Source organism: Scomber scombrus, chromosome 7 (assembly GCF_963691925.1).
Source record: "Scomber scombrus chromosome 7, fScoSco1.1, whole genome shotgun sequence".
NCBI lineage: Eukaryota > Metazoa > Chordata > Actinopteri > Scombriformes > Scombridae > Scomber > Scomber scombrus.
Window position 1 is genome coordinate 4,372,648 of NC_084976.1, and position 18,873 is coordinate 4,391,520.

The 18,873-nt window shown below is 40.0% G+C and overlaps 1 protein-coding gene across 1 annotated transcript; it reads left to right on the plus strand.

Annotated features, from left to right (window-relative positions):
- The first annotated feature begins 1,455 nt into the window (after positions 1–1,455).
- On the plus strand, positions 1,456–18,495 carry pomgnt2 (protein O-linked mannose N-acetylglucosaminyltransferase 2 (beta 1,4-)). Its single transcript, XM_062422011.1, has 2 exons — positions 1,456–1,533; positions 14,704–18,495. Exon 2 carries the CDS (start codon positions 14,792–14,794, stop codon positions 16,592–16,594), a length of 1,803 nt encoding a protein of 600 aa, XP_062277995.1. The 5' UTR covers positions 1,456–1,533; positions 14,704–14,791; the 3' UTR covers positions 16,595–18,495.
- Positions 18,496–18,873: the final 378 nt, after the last annotated feature.

Consider the following 18,873-nt stretch of genomic DNA (forward strand, 5'->3'; position numbering starts at 1 on the left):
GTATGTATGTTACTCAAGTATTTTAATCTGTTATACCTATACTCCTCTACATTTCATACTTTCTATTTTCATCCTGCTTTTTATTCCACATTTATTTTCCAAAGAGGTTGCTAGTTCTATACATATATATTTTTAACAATCTAATGATTATATAAAATATATGTATGGTTATATAGTAAATGATGAAGCTACAGCATTATATGCCTGTACATGAATGCATCAATAATACTAAGCTATAAGAGATGCAGGCTCTGTCAACATTTTTAAATGACAGCTGAAACCATATTTATTTAATCTGGCTTTTAATTTGTGACATTTTAACCTATTATTACGAAATGTTTAATTTTTTACAAATCGTCTAATTTCATTATTTTATTCTTTATTTACTGTGGTTTTATTGTGTATTGTATTTTTATTTTTCTCTGTGAAGCACTTTGAGCTACATCCTTTGTATGAAAGGTACTAAAAAAAAGCGTATTATTATTATTATCATCATTATTATTATTAATTAATATCATATTATTATTATTATTATTATTATTATTATTATTATTATAATTATTATTATTATTATTATTATTATTAGCCCTTGTTTAGCACCTACAATGTCAGGTCTCAGGATATTTTCTTTTTTCCACACTTGGTAAACGTGGTTTTAAATATTTTGCTGCATATTAAAAACTCTCAGAGAATTTAAAAACTGGATTGTCTTATTTAATTACAACTTTTTAAGAGGTTGTATTTACATTTTTTCAATCATGTTTGTGTATGTTTTTCTTAATGAGTAATATATATTTGACATATGTATATGTTTGACTTATGTTTGTGTATTGTTGTGTATCAATTTCTTATATAAAGGTTTCTCTTGAAAAAGATGAGACTATCTCAATAAGACTACTTGTTTAAATAAAGGAGTAAATAAATAAAGGAATACATAAAATAAAAGTAGTATCATTACAATAGTTATTATTAGCCTATATTTGAGATATTATTAGATTGCATTGGAGTAATTTTACATTGTGTTATTGATATAAGATAAATAATAATAAATCCTTCTATCAATACTGTTTCACATTAAAAAATAAAACATACAGATTGGGTGATTATCAATAGCTCATGAGATAATTCCCAACCTCTGGTGTCATCGCGAGACGTGAGCGCGAGATTTCCTTCAGCGGTAGGTGGAGCCTACACACAGCAGAGTGGAGTCGCTCTCCAGGCAGCTGCTCTCTCTCTCTCTCTCTCTGTCTCTGTCTCTCTCTGCTTTTCTAACAGCTAGGCTAGCTTGTAAACAACACCAAAAAAGCCCCGGCTGTGTGTAGGAGAATCTAATGACTGAACACACAGTTGTTTTTAGCAGTAGTCAACGTGTACGAGGCTATTCCCGCTTCACGTCTTCTCGTTCTCCTGCTCCCGACTCGTCTTCCCTGATGCTGCCTAAATGAGCTAACCTCACAACTGTCTTCAAACACAAAAAAGCAACATTTCTTTTTCTTCTTCTTCTTGAGACCAAAGGTAAGAATCATCCTGCAGGTAATTACTTTTATTTGTTAGTTTGGGAACATAGCGATATAATTCTTAGTAGTTTGACTGTCATAGTGCTTTGCCTTTGCAGGTGTTGGTATTTCAGAAATGAGTGCGTCCAGCTGACATACAGTATACTTCCAAATATGTTTATAGACCTATATATAAATGTACCAAACCTAACCTGGGAACTGCTATAGTAAATACATGTCGATGTCCACTGACTTATTTAATGTTTTTAATGTCATACACCTTTTTAAAATGTAGTTTTAAAGAATGAATGATTGATTTCATGAATGAATTTGTCAGCTTTGCACAGCTTGCAAAGATGTACAAATCCAGTGTTCCCATAGATGAATATGAACGTATTGTTTTCAGTACATTTATGCATAGTTTGACGCATTTTGACGCACAAAGTAATTTTACATTTACAATACACCTACATGTGTTTTTTGCACCATAGTGTAGGTGGTGATGAGATGAAGTGAGGTGAGAAAAGCTGACCTTCATGTTTACACTAAATATTGAAAGTAATGTATTTTTTTAACCTGAATGGTATAGGTGATCTTAAATCCACAAATGAAAGGTGTGTGAGTTGACTTTTAGTGTGTTTATCTCTCCATCCGCATCTAATGATGTGTATCCAGCTCCGTAGTGTGTATATCAGTAATATGTAATGGTGATGTTCAGGGTATAAATCTAAGACACTGCCTCTATTTTAATCATTCAGTTTGCTGCATTGTAGCTGCACAGTTTGCGCAAATGAAGACAGCCTGATAGGTTTACCTTTTGTTGATTAGACAGATAATGCTGCTGGTGTTGTATTTACAGTCCGTCAACTCTCCGACGTGATGTTATTTCATGTCTCTTGAGGTTGTTGTAGTCTTCATTTAGTCTTGTGTTAGGTTCTAATACACAAAGATGATGGACCAGATTTAGGAAAACTTAAGAAACCACAGTGATGAGGTTTATTTTAATCCTCCTGCCTCTCAAATATAGGTCTTGACCCCAAACATGAGAAAGGCTGTACAGGCTATTGCACAGTCTGATGACGCCAGATTTGCTTCTGATATTGATTGGACGTATTCGCTTTAACTTAATGTGAAATCTCATCACAACTAGATTACATAACCACTCGCAGTTTGATTCCATTTGTCAATTTTGTTTGTTTCTGCTGCCTTTCTTTTTTTTCTAACATCTGAAACAATAGAACATTCACAAGGGTCCTGTGCTACAAACCCGGGGCTCTCCCCCCATTATACTGTCACTTTGATCTGCATTTCCACTCATGTCTTTGGGAATAACTGAAAGCCATTCTTTGAAACTTCTCACAAAACTGAAATGCTGACTCGTGCAGTAAAAAAGTGAATTTGGATCAGCCTCTTTGAATACTCTCGTATTTCCAAAGGAGAGCGTGCTCGCAGCCTCGCCTCTAAAATAACTGATATTCATGTATTTCCACATCCTCTCTAACTGCCGAGCAGAACTGACTTGCGTGGCTTTTCAAAGTGTCATAGTGGATGCTCTGACGCACAGTATGTGCTTCAGTACTTTGTTAGAAAACAGATTATGCATTAGGGTAACTCTCGAAATATACTTCTGCTCACAAACAGAGAGATTCTTAGTTTGAAAGAGCTTTTTGGAACGATCACAGCTCACAGAGGCTTACGGAGGCTTGAAGGAAAAGTTGCTGGCAATGACTTCAATGCGGAACCAAAGGAGATGCATCCAATGACTGTTGTCACTCAGTTTCTACATGAAACTCTACAAATGACTTTTTGTTTCAATTTCTGCTATAGACCTTCCATCTCTGGGGTTTCACTGACCTTTTCCCCCAATATTATTACTGGTAAAAAAATAGCCCATGTGATTGCTTTGGGGTTGCAGGTGTTCATGTACAGACCAGTGCAGTTTCACAATTGTGCAAACACTACCCTTGAAGCTAGTAAAGGCCCCAGTGCACATTATGTTTTCAAAGAAATTCAGAACCTGTGCATGTCAGCTGAAATCTCTGATTCTCATGAAGCTCTTCTGAATCACGTAGGCTATAATTAGAAGCCTTTTCGATCTTGGTGATCCAGCGAAATGGTTTGCGAGCTTGTTGAGACTTGCGCTGTCTAAAGATTCAGGTTTCTTCCTAGCTTAATTTTTTATTTGGTTTCATGAGGTTTCAGGCACAAGGGACATACGTTTGCCAAAGGCTTCATCCAAACTAGAAACTTTCCTTTCACATGCACCAGTAATATCTTTTCAGGTAAAACACATCTTTTTCTCTCAGTGTTTTTGACTCCATAAAAGAGAGGTTTTTAGAAAAGGTCTCCAGAGTGGACACATCTGTCAACACCAGCCTCCTGTTAGAAATGTGCAGAGTAACTGTGCTTAATTTTGTCTGTCCAACACCTTACCGAAATGTTGAGCTGTGAGCAGGTTCGTCCTTTTTAAGGGTTCAGTGTGTTTGAAACGAATTAGATCTTACTCGTTCCGAATGGCCACCCTCAAAGGTGAGGCAAAAAGTCTGGCATATAGCCTCGTCTTTGGTCCATTACGCTGCCTCCCTGATCTCTTTTTCACATCTCTTGAAGTCTCCACACAATGAATCGTACAAATTGGACCTCAGGCATTCTTTCATCTCCTCAGATTCTGCCGTTGGAAATAGGGTTTCAGATGCTGTTGGATTTTTGGAGAGGCGATTCACTGAAGCTCTTAGCTCTTGTCTTATTGTTAGAACATTTCACTTAGGAGACAATAACAAAATGAGTGTGAACCTAGTCAAAGTTTTTGATACATGGTGTATTAGTTATGAAATTGAAACTACCTTGCTGTTGAATGCTCGTCAGGCAGTTGCATGGGAGCAGGATTTGTAAACTAATGATAGTAATTATTAGTTTCAACACTTTCAGAAGGTTCTGAACAAGTTGCTTCGTATCCTTCAGAAATTTTAACGGGATGAATATCCTTCCATATTCTCACATTACCCCTAGACTCCCAAATGGACCACTGTAGAGCTTGAACACTTCCAGACATCTTTCAAATGTGCATCCACCCTTTTGCAGTCTATTTCCGTCCCTTTCTGGAATATTGCCTGTTGTCCCGGGGCAGTGCTGAAGTGCTGTGCTTCGGTGTTTTTTTTTTAGAGGATGTCCTTCTCACTTTGTTCCCCTTTGTCTGTCTGTCACTTACACACACGCAAACACACACGGAGTCTGCAGATTGTCCACATCAACCGACGTTTCTCTCGCGTCCCTTGGGAGAAGACACAGTATAGTGCGTTACACAGTCCTGGCTTTGTATCCTCAGTGTTTCAGAAGGCATAGTAGGTCACTGTTAGAGAGTGATATAGAGAAGGACGAAAATGTTATTAACTGGCAGGCTATCAATCAAGCGAGTAATCAGTCTCAGTGTGCAATAGGCGAGTAGTCAGACATGTGATGTGTCTAACAGAGACTAGGGGCATTTTCTGACACTCACCGCCAGTCATTATGAAGCAGCGAGACTATTTTTCACCACTGGACTGGATGGCATTGCACTGCATTTATGTAACAGAACAATGGCGTGTGTGTGTGTGTCTGTATAAGCCTGTCTGTCCAAACGTGTTTGAGAAAGAGATGCAAAGTGAGAGAAAGGGTATGAGTCTTGTCTTTGTACAGCCAGATAATGGCTGCTGGGCCATTAATTCTCCCCAGTGCCACACTGAGCACCCGGCAGCTTGATCCAACCTGACAGGCCCACATTTGGTCCAGGAATAAAGATGACGAGGAATAAGGACGCATCATCGCGGCCAGAAGAGATCAGCAATCAAGTGGCCGAAGGGAAAGAAAAGCAGGTTGTGGCGGGAAGAAAAGGGAGTGTGAAAGCAGAACAGTTTTTGTATTACTTTTTCTTTTCTGAATGTGTGTTTAAGAAGCATGTCAGGGATCTCTGAGGTAAATCGGAGGGGGAGAAATGTAGAGAAAGAGAGAAGGTTAACTCCAAAGATGGGGGGGGGGGGGGGGGGGGGGCACGGTGAGTTGCAAGGAATGATGAACACCGGGGAGCAAATGAGCAGCGACAGCGAAGGGCTACCGCCACCACTCCCCTTCCGTAGCCCCCACAGCTTTGGCTTTCCAGGATTCTCATTAAAATGCATTAGACTCTCTAGGCTGTCCTGCACTGCCTTTCCTCCACATCATTGGGGTGCTTATCATCTCCAGAGCAAACAGATATGCTAACCAGTAATACTGGGGAAACTGTAGCTTCAGTGTCAGCCTGGAAGGCAGTGCTGAGAGAGCAGTGACTGACAAGCGCTTTATAAGGGGAGTATGGTGGCCTTGAACTGATTATATTGATGATTATCAAGAATGAAACGGTCAAGGAGACATGACAGTTACAGATGAGGTGAGGTGACTTACTGCCGAAGTCCAAAAGAAAACAGACACTCAATAGTAAGATTTACACTTGACAAGCATGTACAAATAAATTATGACCCTCCCTATGACAGGAAGCTGTTACCATTATAGCTGGCCAGTGACACTGGTCTTCCCCTTTGAATGGGTGGTAGGAGGGCAACTCCACTGCTGAGGCTACAGGCTACCTCTAGTCCTCACAAGCTGTACCTCAAGCTACAGATTGCTGTGATACATCTACTGTGATAACTATATAAAATGATTTATACTGTAGATTTAGTTCATGTTGCTACAGGAGCAGTTGATCTGTTTGTACACTGCTGGTGAAAATGTGTATAATTCAGGGTACCTGGATGCCAGTAAAACTTCTGTCCTGTGGTAGCCATGGTAACAAGGCAAGCCACAGTGTCAAGCAGAAGTATTGTGAACTGTGGCATTAGCAGTAAGTGTACCTGAAAGTGCAAGGTTGCCATTCTATAACGCCAAACCAACATTTAAAATCAATTAATTTCAATGGAATCACTTCCATGAAGGGATTCTCTCACATTAGCAACAATGTGGTTTATGTGGCAAAGTAAATCCCGCAAGTCTACATAACAGAACACAAGCTAACAAGATGTTCCAGTCTGGCCTGTGTGTTAGTTACAGTAGTTTCCCAACCAGCCCTGCTAATAGTCAGTACGTAACAGAGGATCTGGCACCTTGTATTATGCAGAGATGCGTGGGCGAATATGCTGCGCCACTTTCTGGTGTGACCCAGGCTTTACAGCGAGGACCCACGTGAAAGAATAAATTGTGTGACACCTTTTTCGCCCTTCCTCTTACTTGTCATGATGGGTGCGTCAACCCTTACAAGTTGGCAAGTACCTTTGCTCGTTAGCAAACATCTTGTACAACAATGTCCCTACAATTTACGTGAGTTTGGACAAAGTAGCACACATTTTGGTTTCCTGAAGTCAAGGGACAGAAAAAGGATCTCCAAGCTACAATCAAACAATAATGAGGTTTTCCTCTGACATGTATCCACACCAGGTGATCAGTTTACGTTACATGATCCTAGTCTAGAAAACCTCCACTGAGGAGAGACTGAGCACAGTAGCTGGAACTCCAGACTACTTAAACTGTTTAGAAGGTTTAGATGATGACTTTCAAATACCTCAAACATTAAAAACTCCAATTCAGAAGGAAAATCAAGCATGAATTAGTGAAGGGCTCAATCATGCTTAGTTGGACCCTTGTCAGACATAGACTGAGTACAATTGTCACTTGGGTCAGCAAAATTGGGGTTTGCTGTGGATTTGTGTTTGCTCTCAGTACCACTGGTTTCTTCAGTCATGTGGAACAATCTAGGCTGTAAGAAGCAAACGTCTAATGAAGGCAACACTGTTCAGTTTTTATTTTAATGATGCAATTATGTAGTGTAAGCCTGTAACTCAGCGTCAAGCCGAGAAGAGCTACATTCTATGCAAAGGACGGGAACCAATTGTCATATGTTTTTTGTCAATTCGTAGCATCCATTTGCCATATCTCATACCTTCAGCATGAACTTGGCTGTGAATGTATTAAGTTGTATTTGCTTAGTTGTACTTGGGTTCAAAGTTTTGGTTCGGATCAAACTGAAAAGTCCAGAAGTCCGAACCAAACGGCTTAAAAAGCAACCGAACATGCTTCTGTGAACACACACAAAACCAGTTTAGTTTTAAACTCATGTCTTCCTTGAAGAATATATTTTCTACACCACTGCATGTATGTTTGCTACTTCATGCATACTTTCTGGCATCTAGAAGAAAAGTATTATACATGTAGGCGTATCGCCTCAAGGTTTATTGGGCAGAGAAAACCAACTGCAGAAGTGCTGATGTACAAAAAGGTTGTGTGTTTTCTAACTTGCCTGGTAGCCTGTGTGGTATAGTTCTCAACTAAGGCAGAGCAGTGTGCAGCGGAGTGTGCACGGCTCTGGTTTTGAATTTTTATCTGAATGTTAAGAAAATTAGTGTCAAAACTGTGCATGAATTTCATCATAATGAAATCAGCCTTTGACAACCACCAATCCTTGCATTTATTAAATCTCTTGTAATTATTTTTCTGCTAGAAAATAATAGTCAGTATTAGTCAAATGTTGATGTAAGTAGGCTAACAGGGGGCTGAGAGATCTGTTGTTACTGGCTCATACAGCTGTTGTTCTACAGTGAAGCTATTTTGCCATTACATTGTAATACATTGTGATCCTGAATTATGATATCGAGTACAGAAGTGCACTGTATTGGAAAAGGATTAAGTGCTTTAATCAAAGCCTTTAAAGCGCCATTAATTGTTATTTTTTTATAGTTAAATCAAATGACTACATGTAAGATGCTTTGTAGTTATTAACCGACAGAAAATGATCAACTGTGTGGTTCTGCTGTGTTTTAGCCTCTTTTAGCGAATTGTTTTTGGAATAATTGCACATGTACTTTACGCTTCAGTCTTGCGGTTCATCCGACGCGTTTCCAGCAGCAGTCAGTATCACCAAACAAGCTCTGATAAATCTACTGCTCAGCACCAATATGTTAGATTAACTAAGTGAGTTGCTGGTAATTAATTTGCAAATTTAGCAGCTTAAGTAGCCACATTTTTTCCCTGCGGGTTTTGAAGAGTAAAACAGAGCTAAAAAGAAAGAGAATATTAGATTGACATGCACAGCAGGTTGCAAGATAAAAACTCCAATGAAATGATAGTGTTGCTTTTTATCTGCTGCATGTGTAAGTAGGCGTGTTTGCCTACATGTTAGTCATAGCAGCTTTATGTGGTGATAAGCGTGTGTCATGTTTGTGCCCCCTTGTCACCACAAATTGATTCATGCAGCTCTAAAGCAGCACTTTGGTCTTCTTTGTTCAAACTGCGCATGGCCTCGTTAATCTGAGACTCACAGGACCTAAAACAACTAATGGTTATGTTTCAGTTGTAGTTCTCAGTGTGTGCTTTGCTCAGTCCTGACAGGGATTCAACACTTGTCAGATACTGTCCTGCTTTTGTGAGGCATCTGTTGCATAAGGGAATTTAATCTAATGCCACCGATGTTCACGCAACATTTAACTGAGTCCCTGGCTTCTCCAAAGTAACCCAGTTTGTGTCAGCTTTCCACATTTAACCATCTTATAAATGAGAAACCTGGATTGGAAAATCTTTTTAGATTTTTAACAGGAATCAGCACAGGTGACACTACTAACATTAACAAATGGTTAGGCCTGTCACGATAACTACTTTTGTTGGACGATATATTGTCTCAGAAGGGAGGAGGGACTTGTGTAAAAACACAGCCAGCCATTATGGTTGGGGACAGAGTTATTTACCTTTTAATTCTTCTGCAGTCTCCACTCAGGACGTACACAGTGAGGAATGGAGGACACTACTTGTTTAGTCAATGTGACATGAATAGCCTCTTAGCTGCTAATGTGAAGTGTGGCAATACTGACATAAAAAAAAATTAGAAAGGTCATGTCCATGTATCATATGGTAAGTCCATATATAGACATGATGATGTTGATAATTATGTTATTGTACGATAAATTGATAATGTAATTATTGTGACAGGCCTAACAATGGCTCAGTTTCATGCAAGTGTACAAGGAAGTCATCATCCTGAATTTGGGAAAACTAACTGAAATTAAGCCATCATTAATATTATTAATTACAGCTTTTCCTGCTGTAAAAAAGCTCTTTTCTGCTAGAGAATGCCGATTTTCATAACCATGTATTCGCCAAACCAGATTTCCAGCAGATTGCATGACAAAGGCTTTTGCCACAATTGCACAGTGAGAAAAAAATGTGTGGTCTCTCACTACAGAGCCCACTCAATCCAAATTCTACAATCTACAATCTCTGCAGGCTTGTATCACTCATACACTAAAAAAAATATGCCTGCCTTACAGTAGTTTTGAATTATTACTGGAGATAGGAAGGTAATTTGATTTACTGCTGCATGTAAACATGAGTTTTACAGCAAGTAGGTAAACATGTTTTCTGATTCCCTGCCTTAACCTCATTTCCCCCAAATAACCTGATTTCTTTGAGCATGTAAAGGTAGTAAGACAGAACACACATCTTCAGGCCAGCAACTAAGATCAAGTGTACAAGGAGCTAAAAGTAGGACATGCTTATTGGCCAAATAGTGTTGTTGTTTTACAAAATGTTGTATGAATTAATGATATTAAGAAAGCAGCAATGAAATACTATCAGAATCAGTTATTAGATGTTTTTTGATTAACACCTGTGAAGAGTTTTCTTGACTGTGAGATGGAGGAAACATCAGAAAGGAGATACTTGGACACAGAAGCAGTCGGTTACTTAACAGCATACACACTCAGAAATAGAATATGGATATGAAACCATTCCTCGCTGTTAGCATAGCTCGGGAGACTGATCTCAGCTCACATTTGATTATATTTGGATCGCTGTGACCTTTTCCTAATTTCAACATTTTTATTCTCTGGCAGTATCTTGGCTCACTCTTTTACACTGCCGACAGGTTACAAAAGCCACTTGTCTTCAAGGTCAGTTTAAATGACTACACATAAACGCACACATAGATTGGATCCAGGGATATGTCGTCATGATTTAGGCCTTTCTTTAGCTGGATTTTTACCCACATTTCCTAAATAACCTGACCACAACAACAACAAAAAAAACTGCTCCCAGCGTCCAGGTCTCTGTTTGTAGCCTGCAACATGCAGTGATGCAAATGAGGGTGTTTTGTGCGTGCTGCGGTGTCTTGCAGGCGCTTTGACATTTCGCAGCTTTGGGTTTCTTGGCACGGCTAAATTGCAGAGGGCATTCACATGCATCCCTGTGGGAGTCAGTGTGCAGCGAGAGGGATTAAACAGCACTGCTGGCACCAAGAGCCTCGCGCTGCCCTTGTCCTTGTGGACTGAAGGAGCATGCAGGATGCCTAATGTTAGCCTCGCTAGCAGCCTCTTCTTCACACTTCAGTTCACTTTATTTTGGCTGCTGTGTCAGCATCAAGGCGGTATTACAGTATCTGTGTGTATGCTGCTTTGATTCACATCCACTGTGCTTCTCCATGACATTTTGTCATAGGGAATAGCTTTAAGCTCTCTTTATTGGCTTATTATGCAGCGAATGATTTCTGAAGGAAGTGAAGACAAACCTTTAGTAGTCTTTCAGCTTTCTCTTTTAAACATAGTGCATTTATTTGCATGTAAATAATTGATTTTCTCTCTGCTGTTTGCATTCAGTGCCTATCCAGAGTCACCTTCCTCTTCTTCTTGTCTTACAGCTTATCCAACAACATATGCTTTTTTTTATACAACAATATTGTAGGTCACCAACAAAGCCTTTTACTACTGCTTCAACAGTAAGGTTAACAGTGGAGGAACTGTCAGGGTCCATGGTTATGGATGGGCCTCCAGTCATCATTTTGTCAAGACTGGCCTACAGTTCAGGCATAAAAAAGAAAAGAAAAAAAAAGAAAAAGTCGATCTGTCCATGGTCATACCAAGGACACTGAGCATTAGTGTCTACATACAGTGTAAAATAACACAGTCAGCTGTCATGCAAATGAGGTGGGCTCAGTGCCACATCAGATAGAAGAAAGTGTGCTTTTTTGTATATGTGCCCTGCCTTATTTTATGTAATGTGATTTGAATCACTCACATTACATACATGTAACACATACATGTGTTCAGAATGAGATGTCCAAAAAAAATGTACCTGCTGTTAAGTCAGCGTTATAGTATTTAAATGATTTTTGCCAAAATGTTTACATACATAGTTTTCATCAAGTCTTTTTATTTTTATTCAAGGATATGAACACAGGCACTATACAGCCATTAAACAAAACAAAATATACCAGTCAGAGAAATAAAGAACATGCCACCTTGTATCAGAGGTTACCCTCACCCATGTCTACCCACCCCCCAAAAGAAATGAAAAAAAAAGAATAAAAAAACACCGACCCGAGGACACTGTAAGTATAGAATCACTGAATAATCAAGGATGAACACAGTGAATGTGGTTCAAATGCACAAAAGAACAGCAAAACATCATGACAGTTAAAGAAAATCACACTAGAGACTCTTCAATGCTTCAGCTGCTGTGAGACACACATTCAAATTCACCTCTTTGGCTTCATAAATGAGCTGTGAATAACATCAAAAAAAGTTAGAATCCATTGTCTGATGGTTTACAACACACTGCAATAATTGTCTTAGTGGCTGACCTGAAGCACTATATGCCTGGAGTGAAGAAATGTCCTTCAAAGTCAAAACTTCTGATAAGTGTTGCTCAACAGGAATTTAAGGGTTGCACAATGTTGTCAATTTATGCGTCAGTGAAAGGTTTTAGTCGACTCCATGGTAACCAGACACTATCCCGCAGCCAGCTTGGTGTATCATCCCAACCGGGACTAACAAGGTAAAAATAGCAGTAAGGAAGTTAAGTGAAAACTACAGTCTCCATGGCGATGTTAGTAACACCACACAATCATACTGAGTGACAAAATATGCCAGTGTCCATGACATTTCAAAATTCTACACGACATGAAAAGAAAGTGTTGAATGCTTTTTTTTCTGTTGAAAATACATCATTTCTGTTTAGTGACACTTAACAAAAGTGTTGAGGGACCTACAACAAATCAGCCTGAGGCTATAAATAAAAGAAGGATGTGCCTGGCAGGTTGAAACTGCTGCTGATGTTCTGAAAGGAAGGTTACTCATCTGTATAGTAAATATCACCCAGCAAATGGATAACCCTGTTCTCCCACTCAGAGGAGGTGACAGGTCGTGTCCCCCCCCCCCCCAATCAACAGGCCCTCCTTTAAAATTAGGGAATGGAGATGTCCTCTGTAGGAAACACTACAGAACCTGGAGCATTGAGTTATAATTGGCCCAAACTGTAACTGACATTGCCTGTTTGAGATATTCGCAAATAGAACATACCCTACATATATACACTGCCAAAGACCAAGGATGCACCATTCTTTCCTCTGATGTGCACCATGAGACAGCTGCTTGAAGATCAACCATGCCACCAAATATTTCAGAACTTTATATAAAAATAAAAGTAAACTGATTATGAAGTGTCAGATTAAGTCTTTGGGCCTGAGAATTTGAGACCATTAAAACATACATACTGGTTTCACAGTCTTAATAACCTACTGAAATATAGTGAAGGCTTTGCTGTGTTTATTTGAGAAGAGAAATATTAATCATTTTTCACTTCCAAAGCTCTGGATCAAGATTGTATTCTGCTTGTTAGTACGTCTCCCTTCACCACGCTAGACATCATCCTCTTCATCCTAAATCATTGTTTCTTATCATTTCTGTGACCAAACAGCGTGCACCCTTGATCCTGCCCATTTCTATATTTTAAGCACGCAAACTGCCACTGTGGCTGGTTTGTGAAGCAAATTGTTGCATTTTTATGAGCAAGAACAAACCTCTCTTCAATCTACAGCCCATACTCAGTGAAGTCTACTTACAGTAGCTGTTTTTATGTTGAAGTAGACAATAGATAGTTACATGTTTCTAAGACATACAGCAGCTAAGACTTATGTTCTTTATACATTCACATTCTTCTCTCTTCTCTGGTGCAGCTGTACGTTGCTGCATTTTGAAATGTCCATATTGTGCCTGTGTGCGCTCACTGAGTTTGATCACAAAGAGTGACCCTGTTGCCAGTGACATATTGTACTTGCCGGGATGTCAAAAATAGCCCAGGGACTCTGCTCGGCTCCTGCAGAACAGAGAGAGAGAGAGAGCGTGCAAGAAAACGGAGCAGTGTAAAGACAAAGAGTACAATAAACTGGGGAACAAAAAATAGCAAAAGTGCAAATTGTGTAAAGCCAACAGTGGGAATAGAATAAAACAATGTACAAGATAAGGGAGAGAGCTGTGATACAAGTATTGAAAGGTATGGACTATTACTTACCCAAGCGATACTGAGACAGAAAAGAAAAAGATGTAGTTAAAAAGGTAAAAAAAAAAGATAAGACGAGTGTGTTTACATGTTGCTGGTCCAGGCATGTGTCAAGGTGTGGTTCATGTCTGTTATGTCTGCCAGCTTCAGAGAGGAAAACATTTACAAAATTCCATATTGTCAGATTGTGGACAGACACACGATATCATCATATCACCAGACTCTCCCTCTTCCCTCTCAGCTGTGTGTAGGTATGTGCAGGTATGTGCATACGCTTCATGCATTTGTAAAAGTGAGGAATAAAGCGCTGACTAATTAATTCATCTGATAACCTGTTCATTAACTTAGTCCTCAGATGGGTATTTAGCATGCTAGTTGCCTCGTGTTTGCAGGCAACTGCTGGCCGTTAGCCGTTGGTTTGATTTAGAGTCTCTCAATGACTCACTTGTTCTCTCAGTATGCAGATGAGTAGAGTTGAGAGGAATACTCTTGTTCTTTTCTCTGTGCTTCCTCACAGTCTAATTTGTCTTGACATATCCAGGGAGGGTGACAGGGGATGTAAGGTTAGGAAAATGTCTCATTTGTTCGCCAAGGTAAACAACCACTATTCCCAAAGGTGAGAGCTGAAACCTGTTCTGATGAATCACTGCGTTGTATCGTTTACATAAAGAGCACTGCAGCATTATAGACCTGACTATTGATTTGTTAGTTACATATCAGTGCTCTTTTGTGTGTCTCCCGCACCAGTATCTTAAGAAAAACTCATGTGTTTTCTTCTTTTCCCTTTCCTTTCTCTTCTCCCACCCTACCCCATTCTTTCCCTTCTCTCCTGTGGCCAACCCCTACTCCACCATTTTTTTCTACCTCCTCTCCCCATCCTAAGTCATTGCCTGGCAGCGGATGTCTCGTCGCCTCCCTCTGGGGTCGGAGGCCAGTTGGAGTCGGGAGGTGGGTCCTCAGCAGCAGCAGTGATGCGGGCTTCAGTGGCAGGCTGCAGGATGAGCTTGGGCGCACTCATTAACGGGCTGTTGGTCTCTGTGGTCGCAGCTTTGCTTTGGAAGTACTCCAAGCTGAGTGAGCATGCTGCCCTGCTGGAGGAAGAGCTACACATGACACGGCAGTCCCAAGAGGTCTCGCAGGCCCGCATCGACTATCATGTTGCCCTGCAGGCTCTCCATGAACACGGTACCCGCATGGTCTGCACTGGCAAGATGCACACCGACCGCATCTGTCGCTTTGACTACCTCTGCTACTGCTCAGAGGCAGAGGAGTTTGTGTTCTTCCACTCCAATACCTCTGTCATGTTGCCTAACCTGGGGTCCAGGCGCTTCCAACCTGCCCTGCTGGACTTGTCTTCCGTAGAGGATCACAACACCCAGTACTTCAACTTTTTAGAGCTCCCAGCTGCTGCTTTGAAGTTCATGCCCAAGCCTGTGTTCGTACCAGACGTGACACTAATAATGAACCGGTTCAATCCTGACAACCTAATGCATGTGTTCCATGATGATCTACTTCCAGCCTACTATACCATGAAACAGTATTCGGACCTGGATGACGAGGCTCGCCTGGTGTTCATGGAGGGCTGGGGTGAAGGCCCACACTTTGACCTCTACCGGCTTCTGAGCAGCAAGCAACCACTACTCAAAGAACAGCTTAGGAACTTTGGAAAGCTAATGTGTTTTACCAAATCTTATGTTGGCTTGTCCAAAATGACCACCTGGTACCAGTACGGATTTGTCCAGCCACAAGGGCCCAAAGCTAACATCTTGGTCTCAGGGAACGAGATCCGGCAGTTTGCTGAGGCTCTGATGGAAAAGATGAACATCACAAGGTTAGAGGAGGCAGAGAAAGATGGAGGGAGTGTAGAAGATGAGAAGGAGAAAAAGGATGAATACATTGTTGTGTTCAGTCGTTCAACAACAAGGCTAATACTTAATGAAGCTGAGCTAATCATGGCACTTGCCCAAGAGTTCCAAATGAGAGTGGTCACAGTTTCTCTGGAGGAACAGTCTTTCCCCAGCATTGTCCAGGTGCTCAGTGGTGCTTCCGTGTTAGTTAGTATGCATGGAGCTCAGCTTATCGCCTCACTCTTCCTCCCCAGAGGATCTACTGTGGTGGAGCTGTTCCCCTTTGCTGTGAACTCAGATCAGTACACTCCATATAAAACCCTTGCCTCCCTTCCAGGCATGGACCTTCACTATATTTCCTGGAGGAACACTCAGGAGGAGAACACTGTCACCCATCCAGACAGACCCTGGGAACAAGGAGGCATCGCTCACTTGGAGAAAGAGGAGCAGGAGCGAATACTGAACAGCAACGACGTCCCCAGGCACCTGTGCTGCCGCAACCCAGAGTGGCTTTTCCGAATCTACCAGGACACTTTGGTAGACATCCCTTCCTTCCTGGAAGTCCTCAAGGAAGGAATGAAAACCAAGCCCGGCTTGAAGAAGTCCAAACCAGCCAGTACAGTCCATCCAGGCCGGGTAAGAGAAGCCCAGTGTCAGACCTCAGTACAAACCACCAATGAGGCTAAACTCACAGTGTCCTGGCAGATCCCATGGAATCTGAAATACCTGAAAGTAAGAGAGGTGAAGTACGAGGTGTGGATCCAGGAGCAAGGAGAGAATACCTACATGCCTTATATCCTTCCCCAGCAGAACTACACTTTTTCAGAAAACATTAAGCCCTTCACCACCTACCTGGTGTGGGTCAGGTGTATCTTCAACAAGAACCTCCTGGGCCCCTTTGCAGATGTTCTTACGTGCAGGACCTAATAGAAACACTTTGCCAGTTTGTTGCTGTGCAGTTTCTCATGAAAGCTGAGTCTTGTTTGTTCCAGACAATCAATTTGGAACAGTGGACTGGACAAACTGTAATCAGTCTGTCTAGTCAGGGGTGGTAAATGTAAAATGGCTTGTTTCTATAATATGAGAATAAGCTATTGAACTCTTGCACAGTGATGTTTTCCTGCCCAGCACAGAGAACAGTGTGATGGGTACAACACAAGTATATTTCTTGTACCTACAAAAAGAAAGAAAGTGCTATATAATACCATGTCTCTACTGATAATACCAGAATTCAAATCAGCAGATTTATTTATGTGCAGAATAATATATAACATGTTTTTTTAGTATTAGTCAAAACACTGATTCTTTACCTTTTACAGTATGCAATGTAGCTTTTCTGTGGAGAGCAAGACAACATTTTAGAATAGGTTTTTTATGTTTTTTGACTTGTCCAGTGTCTACTGTGTGTGTGTGATACCCATGTGGCATAGTTAATTACTAATTGTTTCATTACATACATTATTTGCAGAACCTAGCCAAAACCAAAGCAACCTTTATGAAATTATTTCTGCCAATTGCCGTTCATGCCAAATTACTTTCTTATGTTATGGGTCTTTCATACTACTGTCTGCTAATAATTATACGGTTTTAAACCCTGTCTCTAGAAACGTTGTAAAGGAGTTTTGTAAAAGAAGTAACACGCAGAAGAGTTTCTTGAATACCATTTATCTATGTTTTTGACCTTAAAAGCACAGTTAGATGTTTATTCCTATCTTAAAATTGTTCCCTTATGTGTTATAAATATAATAACACACTTGTGTTGTGTTTCTGCAGCGCCTAGTCACAAATAATTTACATCCGTTTTGCTGCATAAATAAATTATTTTTGTTTAATTGGCATTAATTACAACAGTGATCATTATAATCGTCTGTAGAGAATGAATCTATTGCGTCTGGCTATAATTAGTGCAAAAAGCAGTTTTCTTGCCTCTAAGCAGCTATGCTGCTGGACAGTTGGATTTAACTGCCTTGTGTAAAAGCATTTTCATTAAGATAACGAGATATGTTGCTGCATACAGTAGGATTCCACTGCCTTGTGTAAAACTCTGTTAATTAAGATAAAATTCCCAGTTATGTGTGTGTTTGCTTTCCTCAAAGGTTCTCTACAGTAGCTGGTAGGAACAAGTCTACTGTTGAATTTGAAACTAACACAACAGACGTCCAGAACTGGCTGTTGAAGTTGTTGTTTTTGTGTCATTTGATGATGAAATGTTGCTTGTTGGTAGCTAGCTAGACTGCAAAAAATGTATTTATTTTTTGAGATACTTGAAGTGGAGATGATAGTAAGTGGTAGAAATGTAGGAAGAGATGGTTTATGGAATGGCACAAGTAAACAATACACTGCCAACAACATATTGTGTAAACCTATTGTGCCATTGTTGAAACGATGTCATGTACTTTTTTCTTGTACTTTATATCTATGACCAGCCCTCTAAACATTACAGTAACCTTTTTGTAATGTTTTGACTGTTGGCGACTATGAGGATCATTTTCCTTTACCTGAAATCAGAGTCATGAATTTTTTCCATGTATCACTTTTTTCTTTTTTTCTTTTTTCAAAATGAAGTTCTGATGCAGTTCGGTTCGTCAATGCACGTTTAAGAGATTATGTTTGAGCCACTGTTGTGTGCGCTGAATGTGACGTTTTAGATATGTATGTGTTCGTATTGTCGGTTAGATTTCTGTGTGCCCCTGGCCCACCTTAGCAGGGACATCATACTGTATGTGTTGAGTGAAGTGAGAGTGTACAAGTCACTGTTTTCTACATTAGCAGATAGTTGGAGTTTCTTTTTCAGTAACTGTGAATTGAATAAAGAAGCTTATTTCTTACGGTATCTGTTCTATCTTGTGTGTGCTATGTCAATGCTAGCTTTCTTCCAGCATTTAATCATGCAATTTTTTACTGAATTCTAACAGTTTTTGACAGAAGAGCATATTACAAAAATGAACATTACACAACCAACAAGAAAAAAGGAAGCTAAAATATTTAACACTTAAATAATTAAAAAAAACAGCTGTTCTTATAACCTCGTATCTTGGCATTGAACCTTTATATTTGGAGAAAGAATAATTCTCTGTACAATTGTGTTGGAGTCTTTTAATTAAACACTGTAGTTTGCTTTTCCTTGTAGAGAAGCTTAGATTTATGCAAGTCTAATGTTTTCTTATTAAGGTTGCACATCAAACTAAGGTAGTCACAATGGTCAG